Here is an 18186-nt window from a genome sequence, read left to right on the forward strand (position 1 = left end):
CGATTTTTCCACAACAAACTGAAGCACTGACTCCTGTCGTCCGTGTTATAAAACAAGGCTGTGTCAAGGAACTCCCCACGTTGTTTCCCTGCACTCAGATTTCTGAAGGTTTAATAGTGTTGGAAGTAAACGGGCCAATAACCGGGACTTGAAAATACTTTCATTTTAAAATGCTGGGGTTTTTTAGAATTTTATCAGGAAGGCAGGTCCAGAAAATATGTGTGAGCCCATGAGATGCAAGCATCCCGGCTCTCAAGTGTCCTCTTCCCTGAGGGCCCGCAGTCGCGTAGTCCGTCTCCTTTGCGCCCAGCCACTGGCCAATCTCAGGAATCCCAAGCCTCAGACAGAGGCTGGTGTTTCTTTGAATTAGAATAGTTGCCCCAGGTCTACCTCGTTAGGGGGCAGCTAGCTAAACTGACCTCTGGAAAGGTAAGAGGGTAAGGCCACCCTCAGTTCGTAGGATTGGACCGTAGGTCCGAGCCAGAGCATGAGAGAGCCTATTGTAATTGTTCCTTCTCTTCTTTCTTCCTTTACTTTGGAGGCCAGGACATCTTCATGACCGAAGAACAGAAGAAGTACTACAATGCCATGAAAAAGCTGGGCTCCAAGAAACCACAGAAACCCATTCCCCGCCCCCTGGTGAGTGCAGGCTGAGGCCAGAGTGAGACCCCATACGGAAAAGACCCTGGTGGGGTTATTGCAAAGGAAACAAAGGGGTAAGTGATGAGCCTCCTGTGCGCTCTGGTCCTCACCCAGCTGACCCCTCCAAAGGATCTGGGCGAAACAGCAGAACAGGGATAAAGGTATGGGATGGCTGTTATATTTGTGCCTGACCTTTCCTCTGAGACTTCCTTGGGCAGCAGCAGAGAAGCAGCGTGTTATGGCCACATCGGCTCTGGCACTGATGGAGAGATGTCTTGAGAGACAGCTAAAAATTAACAAAGGACAGTGACCATGAAAGCTGACCTCTTTCCTACCAGTACATGATAGGGTGTGGCCACTGTCTTCGCAGCTCTCTACCCAACAAGGAAGCCTTCACAAGATAAAATAATACTCTGGCTATTTGTGGGAGCAGAGGAGGTGAAACTAGGGATCGGCGGTCCTGATTTTCTGTCTTGAACTGAGCCTTTTGTAAAGCAGATCTGGGCACTGGGACTCTGCTTTGCCTTTCTGTTGGTGACTGTCCCCTTGCTTCAGAGGAGATAACTCTGCTCCTGAAGCCATATACCCAGCAGGGTGGGCAGAAGCCCCAGGCTCAAAGTCACATCTTCTGTACCTTTCACTTAAAGTAACTTTTTATTTAAAAACAGCACAATTCATAAAATAAAAGCTCATGTGGCAGTCTAACTTGTAAAACTGAAAGTAGAGCTCCTTTGACTCAAGAGTGGGAGTCCCTCAGAGTAGCCCCACAGCCTGTGCCTATGTACCTGCCTCACTGACTTCCAAGGGAAAGGGAAACCCTTGGTTTGAAAACCAACCAGTTAAAGTGACCCTGAAAGTAAGCATGAGCTCAAGTGCCTAGGTTCTTTCCAAAAATACATACATACATACATACATACATACATACATACATACACAAAAATAAATTTAAAAATCAGGGAGATTTTTTAAAATGTATTTAAATTCAAGTTCACAAAATCAGGGAGAGCATAAAAAAGCAAATGTTTTTTTATATTTCCTTGATGTCCAAGTTTCCATTTTGTGATGGAAATGAGACTAAGGGGAATGGAGAGGGTTAACATTTCTGGAGTTCTGTTCGGTCCCAGAGTGTGTTTTCACCCACTCTAAAATATAAAAACTTCATGTGGCAGGAGACATTAATAAAGAGTGATCAGCCTTCATTCAACAAAGAGAATGAACAGATCTCCTGCTGTGTTCCAGGCACTAGGCCCAAAGTGGTGAACAAAATTCAGACCCTGGGGACAAGGGAGCTTCTAATACAGAGGGGAGAGAGATCATAAGTAAGCAAACAGCTACAATACAGTGTGGAATGTTGTGAGAAAAGAAAAGGGCTGTGACAGAGAATGTGGAGGCTCTGGGTGGAGAATCTGCTTCAGAGAAAGACTCACTAGGGAAGTCTGCTTGGGGAGATGAGATGGAGCCAGAATGCTAGGGAAAGAGATCCTGGAAAAGCAAATGAGGTTCTAAAAGCAGAAGGCATCAGCATGGCCAAGCGGTGATGGGTGAGAGGAGGGGGCATGAGGTTAGCTGGATGAGACTGTGAGAGGCATCCCTCAGCCAGGCTAACCAGAGGAATTTTGTTGCAAGCCCAGTGGGAAACTGTTAAAAAGCTTTAAGTAGGAGAGGGGTGTGGTCCATTTATGTTTTGAAAAAATCACACTTGCTACTGTGTGGAGACCACGTTGGATGAGGGCAAGAGAGGAAGCAGGGAGACTAGTCGGGAAATTTCCAGAAGTCCAGACAGGAGGTGCCGGTGCTTGGGCTGGAGGAGGGCCGACAGAAGCGGGAGGAAGCGGGCGAATTGAGAAGAATGGGCAGGACCTGCAGCGCGCTGGGCGGGGGAAGAGGGAGACGCGAGCGGCAAGGGTGGCCCTCAGGTTTCTGGCTTGGAGCCTGGGTAGACAAGTGAGATGGGAGAGGAGTGGGGTGGGTGAGGGGCCCAGGAAGGACCTGTTAGGTCTGAGATGTCGAGAGAGCAACACAGGAATTCAGAGGCAAGGATTTAAGAAAACTAAGTGTACAGATGCTATGTACGCAGTAGGAATAGATGAGCTCTCCTGGGGAGACAGTGTAGAGAAAGGAGAGACCAAGTCGGGGAAGACATGGCCGCCAAAAAAGGGCTGAACGGGAGCAGCTGGCCAGGCAGGAAGACATGTAGAAGTGTGGGATGGCGTAGACACGAAAGAGAAGAGTGGCGGTTTTAGAAAGCTCTGGGGGAAGTGAATACTGCTGTCCGGGTCTGTCCATGCGCCAGACTCCCTGACAGAGCAGCGAGCTAGAGCTGGCCAGTGTCTCATAAAGAAAGGCGAGTGCTCTGATGAACAGGACGGCAACTTCCATGGTCTGCTGGGAAGGGTTCTCATGAATGCTCTTGTATCTTCCCTCCCCGGCCCCCACCTCCAGAACAAAATCCAAGGTATCATCTTTGATTTTGTCACTCAACAAGCCTTTGATATTGTTATCATGATGCTCATCTGCCTTAACATGGTGACGATGATGGTGGAGACAGATACGCAGAGCAAACAGATGGAAAACATCCTCTACTGGATTAACCTGGTCTTCGTCATCTTTTTCACCTGTGAGTGTGTGCTCAAAATGTTTGCCTTGAGGCACTACTACTTCACCATTGGCTGGAACATCTTTGACTTCGTGGTAGTCATTCTCTCCATTGTGGGTAAGTGGGATGGGCGAGGGGAGGGGAAGGGGACCTCACTGGCCTGGAGCATGAGGTTCCTGGGAGAGCAGCTGGCTCCGCGGGCGTGAAGTGCAGGCCCACTCCTGACACGGGCTGAAGCCCGTGCGCGTCCCTAAGCCATCCCGTGGGCCTCCCCAGTAGGTTACGCGGTCAGTGAGTTTCTCCTGCGTGTTCGTAGTGGTCTTGGATCGTGAATTCCCTTGTCGAGGGGGGGGCAATGATTGATTTTGTTGTGGCTGTTTGCTTTCAAGGAGTTTAAAGTTAACAGGGAAGGTAAAAGAAACTTAAAAAAAAAGAAAAAGAACTATGGCTGCAGTAGCAGTGGAAGAGGGGATGGTAGATTGTTAGGCTGGGTATTAAGGAAAATGGTCTAAGAGCATTCTGGTGGTGATGGCGGTGCTCACTTCACTGAGGTTTTACTGTGTGCCACGTACAGTATGAGAGTTTCTTCCCTGGCATTATTATCTCATTTGACCCATATGACAGCCCAAGAAGCAGGCTATTTTTTAACCTTCTGTAAAAATGTCCAAGGTCACCCAACTAGGAGGTGGCAGGGACAGAACTCAGGCTGGATCTTAACAGCAACTGTGTGACATTTCGCTTTAACCTAAAGGCATGCAAAGGGTGATACCTGGCAAGCAGAGGATATGGTGAAATCCTGGCTTGCTTCCAGGTAGGTGTAACTGGCGTTGGCTGGCAGAGGGAGAGTGCCGGAGGCCTGTGGGAAGCAGCCCCAGAACTGGCGGCCAGGCTGGCGTAGCAAGGTGTTCACCATGGGCTCCCGAAAGGAGCCGGCCTTCCGCGTGGCCTGTGTCAGTTTCTAGTTCTGTCCGCTGGACCAGCACGTCCAAACGCGTGTCGTTTCACGAAGCACTAATCCCATACATCTCCCCTGCAAGAAAAGAGCCTCATGATGAAATTACTTTGGGCAACACTGTACATTGAATTTCCCTCTGGAGGGTCACAGGGCACATTAGCCTTTAGAAGGTTCTTGGAAGCCCTATAGTAAAGAATTGTTGACCATCCTACCTTTATTTGATCACAGCATCCTTTTGCCAAGCGATGTGAAGGCTATCTCATGTTTTAATGGAATGTACTTTGTGCCGGTCACCTTTCTAAGTACTTATTTTCATTCCTGTAGTCCTCATGACAACTGTCTGAGTATCACAAGGAACTGAGGCACAGAGCAGTGACTAGCAGAGGCTAATATGCCAGTGAGCAGGGTTCAGGCCCAGCCCCTGGCCTCAAATCCACACTCCTAACCTCCCACAGGACCCACTTTGGACAGTGTTGCCCTGTCCTTAAACGTTTTCTGCCCACCCATCATTGAGTGTGATAGGAAGCCCACAGACCAAAGCATGCACCCTATTCTCAGGTGATACTCACAAGTAAAGAGGAAGAGTAGTATTGTTTTGGACGATAGGGATTTTTTATTAAATAGTATTCATTTGTTCAGAAACAAAAGAATAGAAATTATCTTTTTTAAGTAAGAGGAATTAGTGTAAAACTAGCCCTGGAACCTCCTAGAAGCCCCCTTAAGTGGTGTTCCTGCTACCCTAGAGTGCTGCCTACCCATCCTTCTCCCCTTTTCTCTGGAGACAAGTGCACATTGAACGTATAAAACCAAATGCTGGCATCTTCTCTCTGAAGCCCAGCTTGCCCAGCAGACACGGAATGCAAGTTTTACAGATGTCACCTGACTTCTTAGGGTCACCGGTTATGACTTAATTGAGACATTAAAAAGAAGAGAGCTGAGAATTTATCTTAGGTCCTGGCTGAGGTAGAGATTTTCTTGAAAGCTCAAATTCTTCATGGAATACGAGTCCTAGAAGAGGCCCCAAGAGGCTGTCCAAACTTCTTGCATCTCATCCCTTTCTGAAAGTTAAGATTCTGTCCTAGCTTAAAAATCTCAAATAAGAGTGGGGAGTGGGGGGCACGCTTGGCTGGCTCGATTGGTTGAGCATGTACTTCTGTCTCAGGGTTGTGAGTTCAAGCCCCATATTGGGCATGGAGACTACTTTAAAAAAAAAAAAAAGTCTCAAGTAAGGGGATTACATAGGCTTCTGCAGTTCACTCCCCCAGTATTTCTGAATCCTTAGGGTTGAAAGATATTTCCTTATTCAAAATAAATCCTTCCTGGGGCGCCTGGGTGGCTCAGTCGGTTAAGCGTCTGACTTTGGCTCAGGTCATGATCTCACGGTTCGTGGGTTCGAGCCCCATGTCGGGCCCTGTGCTGCCAGCTCAGAGCCTGGAGCCTGTTTTGGATTCTGCGTCTCCCTCTCTCTCTGACCCTCCCCTGTTCATGCTGTCTCTCTCTCTCAGAAATAAATAAAACATTTAAAAAAAAAAAAATAAATCCTTCCTGTCGGTAGAAGCTCGTATTGTCTCATCAGGACCTCAACAGCAAGAGAAGGCACTGAAGAAAGACAGTATGTCATTGCCTTCCCTTCAGCTTCCATGTCACAACCTTTGCGCGTCCCCTTCTTCCTGTGGTCCCTCACTGGGCTCCCATTATTGCTCTGCAGTGTTAAAGGCAAGTGGTCCGGCTGAGGTGGACTCCTGAATAAACAGAAACAGAAAAAGGGCCCTCTGACTTTACATGGTCACCCTCTTACTTTCATATCCCACTTATGCCTTGACATTTTCGTCTGTCGATGCTGTTTCTGGTCTGTGGCTTTAAACACAAGTCTAGAAGCTCAGGGTTAAAAGCCACTTCTGAGAGGTCCCTTTGATTTCCTAGGCTACTTTGGCAGGGTAGGGACATGGGACAAGAAGCCAAAAATGTCTTTTCAGAGCCAGGAAGATACTTGGAAAAGTAGCAGCATGGCAGAATAACTAAGCCATCACAGTCAAAGGGTCGTGAAGTCATGGGTGGCACCGGGACCTCTCATTCATTGTGAATATGGAAATCTGATAGCATTTTGGCCTTTGAATGAGAAGACAGATAAATGAGGACCTATTCATGAAACAGAATATGGTTTAGCAGTGAACATGAACAATCCAAAAATTATTTTAAAGCCAGAAGTCAATCTCCCAAACATAATGCGAAGTCTGAAAACCAAATTAGAGGTCTAAAGAACGTGTTCTGAAAAGAGAGATATGGAATAATTCTTTCGGCATAGTAGGATGCTAGGATGTGGTCTATCTGTATAATGGTTACAGGTTCATGCATAGCAAAATGATGAAGAGACTGGAATGATACACACCATCTCCAGGATTGCAGTTGCTTTTGGGGATGAAGAGAGAAAGCAAATTTGGTAAAATGCTAGCATCTGGTAAATCTGGATGTCAAGTGCATAGGTGGCTATTTTATTGTTTTCTCTGCTTTTCTGTATGTCTGAAGCATGCGACTTTCTTTTTTCACCATGAGAGCTCAGATTGACGTGTAAGGCACTGATTCTATGAAGTCCTTTGAACTTAAGGGCTTCAGTGCCAGGTGACATAGTAAAGAGAAAGGCGTCTCCATCCAGTCTCAGTAACATGTCTTCTTCTGTCCTCTTCTCAGGAATGTTCCTGGCTGATATCATTGAGAAATACTTTGTTTCCCCAACCCTATTCCGAGTCATCCGGTTGGCCCGTATTGGGCGCATCTTGCGTCTGATCAAAGGTGCCAAAGGGATTCGCACCCTGCTCTTTGCCTTAATGATGTCCTTGCCTGCTCTGTTCAACATCGGCCTTCTGCTCTTCCTGGTCATGTTCATCTTCTCCATCTTCGGGATGTCCAACTTCGCATACGTGAAGCACGAGGCTGGCATCGATGACATGTTCAACTTTGAGACCTTCGGCAACAGCATGATCTGCCTCTTTCAGATCACGACGTCAGCTGGTTGGGATGGCCTCCTGCTGCCCATCCTGAACCGCCCCCCTGACTGCAGCCTGGACAAGGAGCACCCAGGAAGTGGCTTCAAGGGAGACTGCGGCAACCCCTCAGTGGGCATCTTCTTCTTTGTAAGCTACATCATCATCTCCTTCCTGATTGTCGTGAACATGTACATCGCCATCATCTTGGAGAACTTCAGCGTAGCCACCGAGGAGAGCGCGGACCCTCTGAGCGAGGACGACTTTGAGACCTTCTACGAGATCTGGGAGAAGTTCGACCCCGACGCCACCCAGTTCATCGAGTACTGTAAGCTCGCAGACTTTGCGGATGCCTTGGAACACCCTCTCCGAGTGCCCAAGCCGAACACCATTGAGCTCATTGCCATGGATCTGCCGATGGTCAGCGGGGACCGCATCCACTGCTTGGACATCCTTTTTGCCTTCACCAAGCGGGTCCTGGGGGACAGCGGGGAGCTGGACATCCTCCGGCAGCAGATGGAGGAGCGGTTCGTGGCATCCAATCCTTCCAAAGTGTCTTACGAGCCGATCACAACCACGCTGCGGCGCAAGCAGGAGGAGGTGTCAGCCGTGGTCCTCCAGCGCGCCTACCGGGGACATTTAGCAAGACGGGGCTTCATCTGCAAAAAGACCACTTCCAATAAGCTGGAGAACGGAGGCACACACCGGGAGAAAAAAGAGAGCACCCCGTCCACAGCCTCCCTCCCGTCCTATGACAGCGTAACGAAACCGGACAAGGAGAAACAGCAACGGGCAGAGGAAGGACGAAGGGAAAGAGCCAAAAGACAAAAAGAGGTCAGAGAATCCAAGTGTTAGAGGCGAGGAAAAATGAAATCTTGTACAGATGTAAAACTCGCAAGCAAAAGATTGTTTACAAACTTCCTGAATATTATCAATGCAGAAGAGCTGTGGAGACACTTGAACCCGAAGATCTATACCAAACGTAGTCTGCTTACCTTGTAACACGGTTGCATCTTGAGCAGTGACCTGCCGAGGGCAAAGGACCCTGCTCCCTGGACTCACAGATTTTCTAACGCTTGGGCAGGTGATAACTGCATGTTCCACATCCGTCAATGCAACTTAGGACAAAACCAACAGGATACAAAAACCAGAGGCGAGGCTGCCGGGACCAGCATATTCCGTTGCAGCCCAATGGATTTTATTTATTTATTTTTTTTCATTTCGGTGATTCTCAGAAGCAGAAAGCATCACTTTAAAAAGTTTGTTCATGCAAACTATATTTGCATTCTTACATTAGTTAAGCTAAGCAGCAAAAAGACACACACACACACACACACACACACACACACACACACACACTCCCATCTAGCCCGTGTCATTTAATTGTCTGTTTCTTTGACATAAACCGCATCTTCTCCACATGGGCTTCACGTGGTTTGGAGATGGGTGGGGGAGAAGAATCAGGTTTCTTCAGGCTGAGGAGGACTTGCTCAGGCCGATTCCAAACATTGTGCTCGTTCAATGCGTAGAAATGATTTGCATGATGGCATGCTGTGATCAGAAGTCATGCATGAGAACCATACACCACAGGACACTACTAATCCTGTCCCCTGCACTGGGTCAGCCTTTGGACAGGACCCAGCCCGGCACCGTTCACTGTATTTGGAGGAAAAAAAAAAATGGTAAGCGTTCCATACCCGCTGCAATTCCTTAACGAATTCTTAGAAGTCTTTCATACACCTTCCAGGGAGGGAAACATAACCAACCAATTGACCACTACCACTACCAACAAACACCAAACCCAATCCGACAAGCAGATGGATCCGTTGTGTGTCTATGTTTAACAGACATCTCTAACATACAGCCATTGTTGCACATTGTGAAAGATGAACTATTTAATGCTGCTCTGTGTCCCGTCCGTGGGGAAACTTGGATCTCGAATGGCTTGTATTAATAATGTCACTGTAAAACCAAATCCTAGGGCTAAAAACAAAAATCAAAAAAAATAGTAATAATCAAAAAAGAAACAAACAAACCAGTTCATTTGTATCGCAATATTTACGATGATTGTTTAGCCTTCATACTGGAGAGCTGACACTTATTTGGGGCAGAGATACAAGCACCATTCACAGTGGCGTGTTATCTCTAGGGGGTGAATTGGGGAACTTCAGTTTTCGCTGGGGGTGTGGGGTGCCTGCTTCAGGTAGTGTCACATCCTTCTGCACTGTGGCTTTCTCCGGGCTTGGCTCCGGCCAGAGAGGAGTTCGAATATCCCGAACGGGCCTCTCCCTCGGCAGAGGGTTGTCAAGCTCACACACTGCATGATTCCTTGTGCTTCCATCTCATCTGTCCGCCAAGCAGGGTTTCCCTTTTACCTGCGCAGGTGGGTGAGGGCAGCAGCGCTGGGGCTATGGCTGTGGTTTCTTTGCGCATTCTAGACAATAAATCGTCACTGGTGGGACCCGAGGTAGAGAGATGGAGCCGCCTCTGAACCAAGCCCGCTTGGTTTCTTTATCGCACCGATTCTCATGAGAAAGCGATTCAATATTAATTCCTAAGACGTTGCAGCTCCCCCCCCCCCCCCCCCCCCCCCCCCCCCCCCCCCCCGCCGCCCTCCCGGCACATTCCCTTTCAGCCCTTGTCGATTTCAATTTCATGCCACCTGCTTAGCGACCTGTCATTGTCATTGGAGGGTGGCTTGGGGCGGGGGGAGCGTCCCGTCTTTCGGCCCCTCTCCCACTTTAGGGAAGACAGTTTTTAGTCCAGGGGTTTCTCATCCTATGACTAGATCTCAAAGCCAAGATGCTGCAGTCGAGAGTGTCAGGAAGCCTAGACAAAGAATGAGGAGAGACGTTAGCATGTGAACCAAATCAAACTAAATTCCTCCTGAACCGTAACATAGAGGGGGGATAAAGACACCCCCCCCCACCCCCGCGATCAGACACACCAGTCTGCCTCGTAGCAGAAGCGCTCAGTGGAACCACACATCCGCCTGACTAGTTTTGCATAGAACAAACACGGCAAGGCCGTAGGCAGAGCTTTCTATCTTCTTGGACCATTAGAAGCTTCTGCCCGGCTCTCCGAAGCCTGCTTCTGCGGCCTCCTCCGTAGAACTTTTGTACTACACACGACACCAGGTTGGAAAAGCATTTCTCTCAGTGACCCCACTAACCGCTAGGATGAATGTATAGTAACGTGTACAGGCGACGTCGTCAACAGCACAAAACAGACGCTGACGTGTGTGGCTATTCTTTTTAAGAGAATTATAAATACTGTAATATATCCTTTTATTTTATCAGCATGCCTTTTTGTAAATACAAATGATTAACTTATTAAATAGGAAATGGCTTCTGGCTTATGCCATTGTCATGTTTATTTTTATTTTTTATACGTTTCTTTCTTCTTAGAACTTAGATGCTGTCAGCCAATGTACATCCCCAAACCAGACAGACAGACAAAAAATTTTTTTATTGCTAATGGTCTTTTCCAAAACGACAAAAAAATATATATTTTTGTTCCAATGTGCAATAAATTCTAACCACTTCTATGCAAGATTTGGCTAAACTCCATCATTGTTCTTAGGTCCTGAGATGGGCAACAGTGCTAGAAGACTCCGCACCGCACCCCAAGTGCTCATGCTAGTGATGTCATGAAGCTACTAGAGCATATTAATGAGATTTTTCTAAGATCTGCCCTTTTCCCTTCCCCCCCGGCCCCCCAGCGGCTAGCTCCTCAGTAACACACATGGGCCTTGGTATCTGACACCCATCAGCCAGCTTTACAGGGAAGAAGCCACCTCCACTCTTATTTGATGTTTCGACTTTTTTTTTTTTTAAAGTTCTCCTACCTTCTCGTCCCTCCCCCACCGTCCCTCCGCCCACTCGCTCGCTCACACTCTCACTCACCCGCCCTGCTCCACACTTCTTTGGTAGTAAATGACACCATCACCAGCAGTTTACACCCGCAGTTTAACAGGCATTGAACCAGTGAGGCATTGAACCAGTGAGGACGATTTTGAACGCCCTCACGGGGTGGGTAAGTGGCAACGCTTTGCCAAATATTAACGAAGCCAATCAAAAAGCAGCAGCAGCCACAGTATCACTGCACATATATATATATAGATATATAAATATAATATAAATATTTATTTTTTGTAGCCGGGTCCTTGGTGCAGTATTTATACTCCACGATTCACCTTTAAAAAAAAAAAAAAAGGACAAAAAGCAAAAAGACGCGTGATGCTGTTCATTTAAAATGCAGAGTCAAAGCCACTGAGCAGCAGCTGACACGGTTGCTGGTCGGTGTGTGACAAACACGTTTCCCTCTTCTTTCCTTAACCTCCCTGCTGCTCAGGCTGAGGAGACCCCATAATTCGGAGGGCGAGAGCAGCAAAAATGTCCCGAGTCAACACGACCTACTCCCACTTCTCTAAAAGAGCCACCTTTGGTGTCAGAAGTTGACCGGGGAGAAATAAGCAGAAGCTCCCTGTCAAAGCCCCTGGAACGACAGTGCCCAGAGTTCTGTTCTTTTCCGCCGCAACCAATGTAAATTTGTAAAAGAGCACTAGTGAAGATTAGTGTATTAGTGACTGCATGGAGGCCAACACTGCTCTACATGAGACGTGATACAAAGTACAGCACTACTATAAGCCAAAAGGAAACAAAATAAAAATGACCCTTTTTACCGTACAAGGGAAGCCTGTCTTGGTGTCCGTTTGTTGCTTGACTATCCCAATTCTTGAGTCCTGGGAGGGGTCTGGGAATCGGGACCTTAGCACGTGTGGGGAAAGGAGGGGAAGAGAAGGGAGAGAAATCAGGGTCCTCTCGCTAAGTTCTGGCTTAGAAGAGAAGTAGAGACTGGTAAGAGAAAAGCAAGGTCCTGCCCACCAACCCCCCACCTGCCCCAGACTCCCACTCACCCATTGCACGTGATGTTCTTCCCCCTCCCAGGCCAGCGCTTCACCATCCACGAACCCCCTTCTTCACCAGTGCACCTGGCAGAGCCCCCAGAGATGATGTCAAGCCAACGCAACTGGGCTGGCCTCACTTTCGCCTTTCTCACCAGTATGCTAGGAAAAGAGCTATCCTGATACCCCAAAGCTCGGGCGAGCACGACGCCCATCGGTCTCCACTCTGCTGGCTAATGCTGAGCCCTGCCCTCCATCACCCCGACACAGATACCAGCAGACTACGGCTGGTCTCGTTCACACCTGTGCAGGGGAGAGGGGCACCGCTCCCCTCCCTCCCTCTGCCCTGCTTTGGGGACATCCCTCTCTAGGCCATGTCTCCTGGTCCAGGAACACTCTCAGGAGGATTCTGAAGTGCCCACTCTAGTCCGCTCCAGTAGCTCCACTCTGGAGAGAGTTGGCTGGTAGGTCAGTCCCCACCCCCCTCCCCTCGGCCCCAGCCTCCAGGCCTGCTGTGGAGGTGACATTGCCGTGGGTTACGACTTTGTGACTTGAGTCCTGGGCATCTTCTGTAACGATGCCTCTTTCTTTTCTCAGATGTCGCCCAAAGGTTTGCAAAAAGCTTCGTTCATTTTCAGGTACCCCCACCCCCTAAAGAATCGGCTGCAACTAGCCAGCCAGGGGGACATCAGGAGAGAGGAGGAAGTCTGGGTCGGGAGGGGCCCGAGGTTCGCTCAGGGTCTGCGTTGTGGCTCAGCTCTGTGCTCTCTTGGAAAAAACCTTTTCCAAGATTTCCTCCGTTCAAATGCTCCTGAGGCGCCCCCTGGCCCTGCCCCTGCCCCCCGCTGCTGTTTGCTGTACATAGAGGCTAGGTGGGGTGGGGTGGGCGGGTGTGCACGTGTGGTGTGTGTGTGTGTGAAGAATGTATATAGGTAAAGGGGAGCGTGGTCCAGTGGTTCCAGAAAAGGGACAGAACTCCTGTGTTCCATCCCCAGCTCAACCACTGGCTCGCTGTGTGGCCTTGGGCAAGTCACTTAACCTCTCTGTGCCTCAGTTTCCTCATCTGTAAAATGGGGATAATAATACTGACCTACCTCACAGGGGTGTTGTGAGGCTTTAACTAAATGTTTTGTAAAGTGTTTTGAGATACAGAGGCAAAGGCACTAGGGAAGGGCAAAGTATTATTTGGACTTAAGGAAGATGAAATGGTACCATAAATGCTGCTATTCTGAGAGCCATTTTAAACTGCACTGCTCAATCACCCCCGCTTCTCATCACCAGGACAGCAGGTCGAGAAAATGTCTTTCCTTTCACTTGCTTCTGGGGTTTGTGATTATTCTAGACACTTAATTTTTTTCCCTCGCTGTACCTCCTTCCCTCACCACCTCGACTTGTTCCCGGTTCCGTTTACACGGAAATGGCAGAAATGCTTGAGAAATGAGAATGCCTAAGTGGATTGGAAGTTTATAGTCTGAAATTTCAATTTTACTTTGTACTGTACATCTTTTTACTTTAGAATTTGCAATAAAGGGTTACGTCAATCTTGTTTTCAACTCTCCTCTTGGACTGGCCTGTCATTCTGTCATTGCTCTCACAGCAAAGCCCCTCGGCCCCCGCGCCGGGTCGTGGCCGGGGACAGACCCTCCCACACAGGAAGCCCCCACAGCTGTCCTCTTTGCCCTCCCCTGTGGCAAGGGACAGAGTCTAAGGGTGGGCGGGGCTTAGCTCCCCAGATGGGCTGGCAGGGCCCTGGTGGGTGGGAAAGCTTTGGGGCTCCAGGTGGACCTTCAGGGGTCCGGGTAGGAAGAGCAGCTTGGAGGCATCAGCCCCTGAAAGTGGGGACACCTCTAAATGTGCCACGTCCCACCCCACCTCCCCATCGCCCCCGCACACCCCGCCTCTTGTTCTGGTCCCCACCACGTTTGTCAAGCTCCCTTACTGGTCACAGATCATTCCCTCTGGGATTCAAACTTTCAGTTCAGGCAGCTCTGGGTTCAAAATGCTGACTCTGCCGCTAGCTAGTCATGGCCAGTGTCTTTATGTGTAATGGAGATCACACCTGCTTCTCTTGGGTTCTGAAGATACAAATAATGTACGTAACCTGCTCGGCACAGGGCCTGGCATACAGTTTGCACTCAATAAATGGTAGCGGTCGGTGCAAGGATTACTGCGAGATAAGAAGGCTGTAAGGCCAAGGGGGAGGGCCTGCCTCCCACCCCGGGTACCCTGGCACCCCAGCCCCTCCTCTCCCGCTGGCAGTCCCACCAGCTGTGCGGCCATGTCCAACAAACCAACCATCGCTCCCTCCTTTGCGTGTTTGGTAACGTTTATAATTCGGGGAAGGCAGCACTCTGCCGGGGCTGTGCTCCCGTTTTACAGACGGGGGCACTGAGGCGAGGGGGGAACGGCCCGCGGGCAGCCCAGGCCTTCGACGGCTCCAGCTGCTCTGCACACAGGGGCAGCCTGGCTTTCCGCCCGCCGCTCGCCTGGGCGGGCCTGCGCTGGGGAGGACCCGGTCCGTGGCCATCCTCGCCGGTGAGCCACAGCGTGAGCAGGACGAACAACGCCCCGGCGCCCAACGCCCCGACGAAGCCGGTGAGGAGGCCGAGCGCCAGCGGCCGGACCCAGTCGGCGGGGCTGCGCTCGTACGGCGCCTGGGGCAGACGCTCCACGATCAGCTGCAGCTGGTCCCAGTCGGGCTCCGGGAGCGCCGCGCGGCGGGGGCGCGGGGGCGGGGCCGGGGGCGGGGCCGGGGGCGCGGCGGGGGCGGGGGCGGGGGCGGGGGCGGGGGCTGCCGGCTGCCGCAGGTAGGGCTGGCCGAACTTGCGCAGCTGCAGCGTCGCCTGCTGGTGGAGGTTCTTGCCCAGCTCCCGGGCCACGTCGGGGCGGCCGCAGCGCCGCAGGGCCCTGGCCACGCGGTCCCAAGAGAGGGTCTGGGCCTCGGCCGCCAGCCAGTCCGCCAGCCTCTCCCGGCAGCCGTCCGACACCTCCGCGGGCTCGGCCGCCGCCCGCCGCCGCCGCAGCATGCCCGGTGGCTTGTACGTGGGCCCCGGCGTCTCCGCGCGGGCCAGCCGGTCCTCAGAGAGCCGGGCCAGCTCGCCCTCGACGTCCGGCTCTGGCACCTTTAGGAGCGACTGGAAATGGTCGCACTCCTCCGGGGTCAGCAGCTCGGCCAGACGGACGGCCGTGTGGGGGCCCATGGCATCCAAGGCCCCCGTCGGGGCCAGCACCCAGCCCCAGAGCGCCAGCGCCAAGGCCCAGGCACGGGCCTGCGCGGCCGTCGCGGTTGCCATCGCCCCCTGTGACCCGACTGTAGGGGGAGGAGCTCCGAACGCCCTCGGTGGGGGAGGGGTGCCTGACGGTGGCTGCAGCGGCGGCGGCGGCGGCGGAGGCCTCCCCTGACAGGGACTAGGGGCAAGGGGGCAGCTGACATTTGGGGCTTAGTGGGAATCTCTCAGCACCCAGAAACTAGGAGTTGAAAGGACCTGGAGTGAGTTTTTCAACACGGGCGGGGGGGGGGGCGGGGGGAGGCGGGGAGGAGAGACAGTCCCCTATGAGGATAGGATCCTGGGCCCTTCTATTAAAATGCCTGCCCTAGGCCTGACTCCCGGCCATCCCACTAAGGCCTCAAACTTAGCAAGTCTCCCACACCTCTAATAATCCATTTACGACCCCTCAGCCTCCAGCACAAGCCCTAGACCCCTTGCTCTCTATTATCCAATATCCAATCCCAAATTCTGGGACTACCAAATATTTATAGACTCTACCAATTACCATCCTCCCACGGGTACCTCCAAATAGTCATCTCCTCTTGTCTAGAGAAGGTGAGCTACTCAAATGCCCACTGCTACTGCACTCACGCTAGGGCCCCACTGAGCAAGTTTGGCTCCACCCTCCTTTGCATCTTGGCCTGCACACGTCTACCTTAGTCACTCCTCAGCTGACCAGTCCCTTCTGGGAAGCCCTCTCTGAACCCAGTACGTATCCTTTGCTCCTCTCCATTAGGGATCCCTCTTAGTTTCTCCCACAACCCACCGCAGTTCTGCCTTTTTACTGTCTCCTCCATTCAACTGGAAGGTCCATTTGTTGTTCCTATAGCAACGAGTGCAGAGTAGGTGTTCATTTCAGTGAAGATTTTTTGAATCAGTGTGTGAATTCTCAACTTGCAAATCGATCCCTGTCCACAAGCCACTGACCCCCTTCCTTTCTTCCAAACACATACCCATGACCTTCATCTCAGATCCTGGGCTCTTCACAGGGCGTGAAAGGTCCTCCTGCTGCAGCGGTTTGGTCCCCAGGATCCCTCCAGCCTCACTTCAACCCGCCTGCCGCACCCCCGACTCCTGCCCTCACTTTATGCTTTTTGCAACAAATCACAGCTCTGGTGGTTTCCAGCCTCCACAGCTTTGTTGGGCTGTAACCCCTCCAGGGAGTTTTTCTGACCCACCACCACAGGTCAGAATCTCTTTTGGGCATTCTTGAGATACCCTGTGCATCCTCCCTTGGGACACTTATCTGGAAATTGATTAATTGAAGGATTTATCCAGCATTTGTTGTCTTCCATGTACCAAATACTGTACCAGACGTGAGAAAATGTTTATATGATCCCTCCCCAAGCAGCTTTTTCCAGCTGTATTTTCAAATGATCCATTGTGGGGGCGCCTGGCTGGCACAGTTAGTAGAGCGTGTGACTCTTGATCTCAGGGTCCTAAGTTCAAGCCCAACGTTGGGTGTGGAGCCTACTTAAAAATTTTTTTTTTCAAATAATCCATTTTTGAGCTTTTCTTTTAAAATTTTTAATGTCTTTTATTTATTTTTGAGAGAGAGATAGAGACAGCGTGAGCAGGGGAGGGTCAGAGAGAGAGGGAGACACAGAATCCAAAGGCAAGCTCCATGTTCTGAGATGGCTGTCAGCACAGAGCCGGAGGCAGGGCTCGAACCCACAAACTGTGAGATCATGACCTGAGCCGAAGTCAGACGCTTAACCGGCTAAGCCACCCAGGCGCCCCTATTTTTGAGCTTTTCTCACCCTGTATTGTGGGCTTTCCAGAACAGGGGCTGTGCTTAACCATTTCTGTATCCTCAGTGCTACAGTGTCCACACTGAGTGTCCAGACCTCCAGGGGCCAAGAGGGTTGGTGGCTGAGTCCCAGGGCAATGCCCTAGGGCCTCCTTCTCCAGACACACAATTTCTCTCACAGGGGAAACTGCTTGCTCTGCAGGCTCTCCCCTCGGGCTTGCTTGGCCTCGGGAAAGCCCAGGGAAGCCCTGAGCCCATGCGCACACGTACTGCAGTCCTTGCCCTTTGGTGCATTTTCGGTCATTTTGTTTAGAACATTCCAAGCCTCCGGAAGTTGTGGGTCCACACCACTGACAGGCATCTACCTACAACTTTTTCAGCAAGGTCTTCCTTCCTAGTTTTCTCAGGCTCCCAGTTTACAAGCTGGCAACGACAGAGTTTGGGAATTGGCAAGATGGTGGTGGACAAAGGACTCCCACGTGGCCCTAAAGACTGGAACTAGGCCCTCTCCATACCCGCCCTCTGCCCCCTTTCCCTCCCTCCAAGAACAAAGTCTAATCTTAGTGCTGTCCACATTTTGAGTCCACCTTCCTCTTCAACCCCCCCCCCTTTTCTCCATGCTTTCATTCATTCATCCATTCACTCGTTCACCAAACATGTGAGCCCTTCTTTCCCCTCATTCTTTGGGGCTCTGCAGATAGGAGTCAGCCCCAATTCTGAGCCTCCGGGAGCCCATAACTACAGGAGGGCCTCCCTATCCAGGGGCTTCACGGCCACTAGCCGTAGCGCCCAATGCCTGGAAGGCGCCTGCTGTGCCAGAAGGAGGAACAGGAGACCCACAGTAATGGTTTACTGAAGGACTGGAAACACACGCAGCGACACGCGCCACTGCATTCCCCAAAGGGCTCCCCACATCCTGCTGCCCCCAAGAAATCCTCTGGACGCCACATGTCATCGCTTTAATACTGTGTAATACTTTCTTTTAAAATACAGTCTCTTCTGAGGTAGACAGACCACAACTGCAGAGCATCGTCAGACAGGAGATAAATACGTCCATGTACAACACGCAGCAAAATGAGGTAGAAAT

The 18186-nt window shown here is 50.9% G+C and overlaps 2 protein-coding genes across 3 annotated transcripts in view; one reads left to right on the top strand and one right to left on the bottom strand.

The window, feature by feature from the left end:
* The window catches only part of SCN8A (sodium voltage-gated channel alpha subunit 8), a 122982-nt gene extending 113249 nt beyond the window's left edge, over positions 1-9733 (top strand). For both annotated transcript variants that reach the window (XM_039241351.1, XM_039241350.1), the window contains exons 24-26: positions 535-639; positions 3085-3355; positions 6882-9733. In XM_039241351.1, coding sequence (XP_039097282.1) covers positions 535-639; positions 3085-3355; positions 6882-8029 — 1524 coding nt within the window. In that variant the 3' untranslated portion in view covers positions 8030-9733. The remainder of the gene's footprint in view (positions 1-534; positions 640-3084; positions 3356-6881) is intronic.
* A 4655-nt stretch (positions 9734-14388) lies between these two features.
* TMDD1 (transmembrane and death domain 1) lies at positions 14389-15373 on the bottom strand. Its single transcript, XM_039241340.1, has one exon. The coding sequence runs from the start codon at positions 15371-15373 to the stop codon at positions 14408-14410; it is 966 nt and encodes a 321-aa protein (XP_039097271.1). The 3' UTR covers positions 14389-14407.
* Positions 15374-18186: the final 2813 nt, after the last annotated feature.

This window comes from Hyaena hyaena, unplaced genomic scaffold, assembly GCF_003009895.1.
Source record: "Hyaena hyaena isolate Hyena2069 unplaced genomic scaffold, ASM300989v1 scaffold_192, whole genome shotgun sequence".
Classification (NCBI taxonomy): Eukaryota; Metazoa; Chordata; class Mammalia; order Carnivora; family Hyaenidae; genus Hyaena; species Hyaena hyaena.

Bases quoted from the DNA above. Each gene is read 5' to 3' on its own strand.
- TMDD1 (XM_039241340.1), bottom strand. From the start codon at position 15,373: ATGGCAACCGCGACGGCCGCGCAGGCCCGTGCCTGGGCCTTGGCGCTG.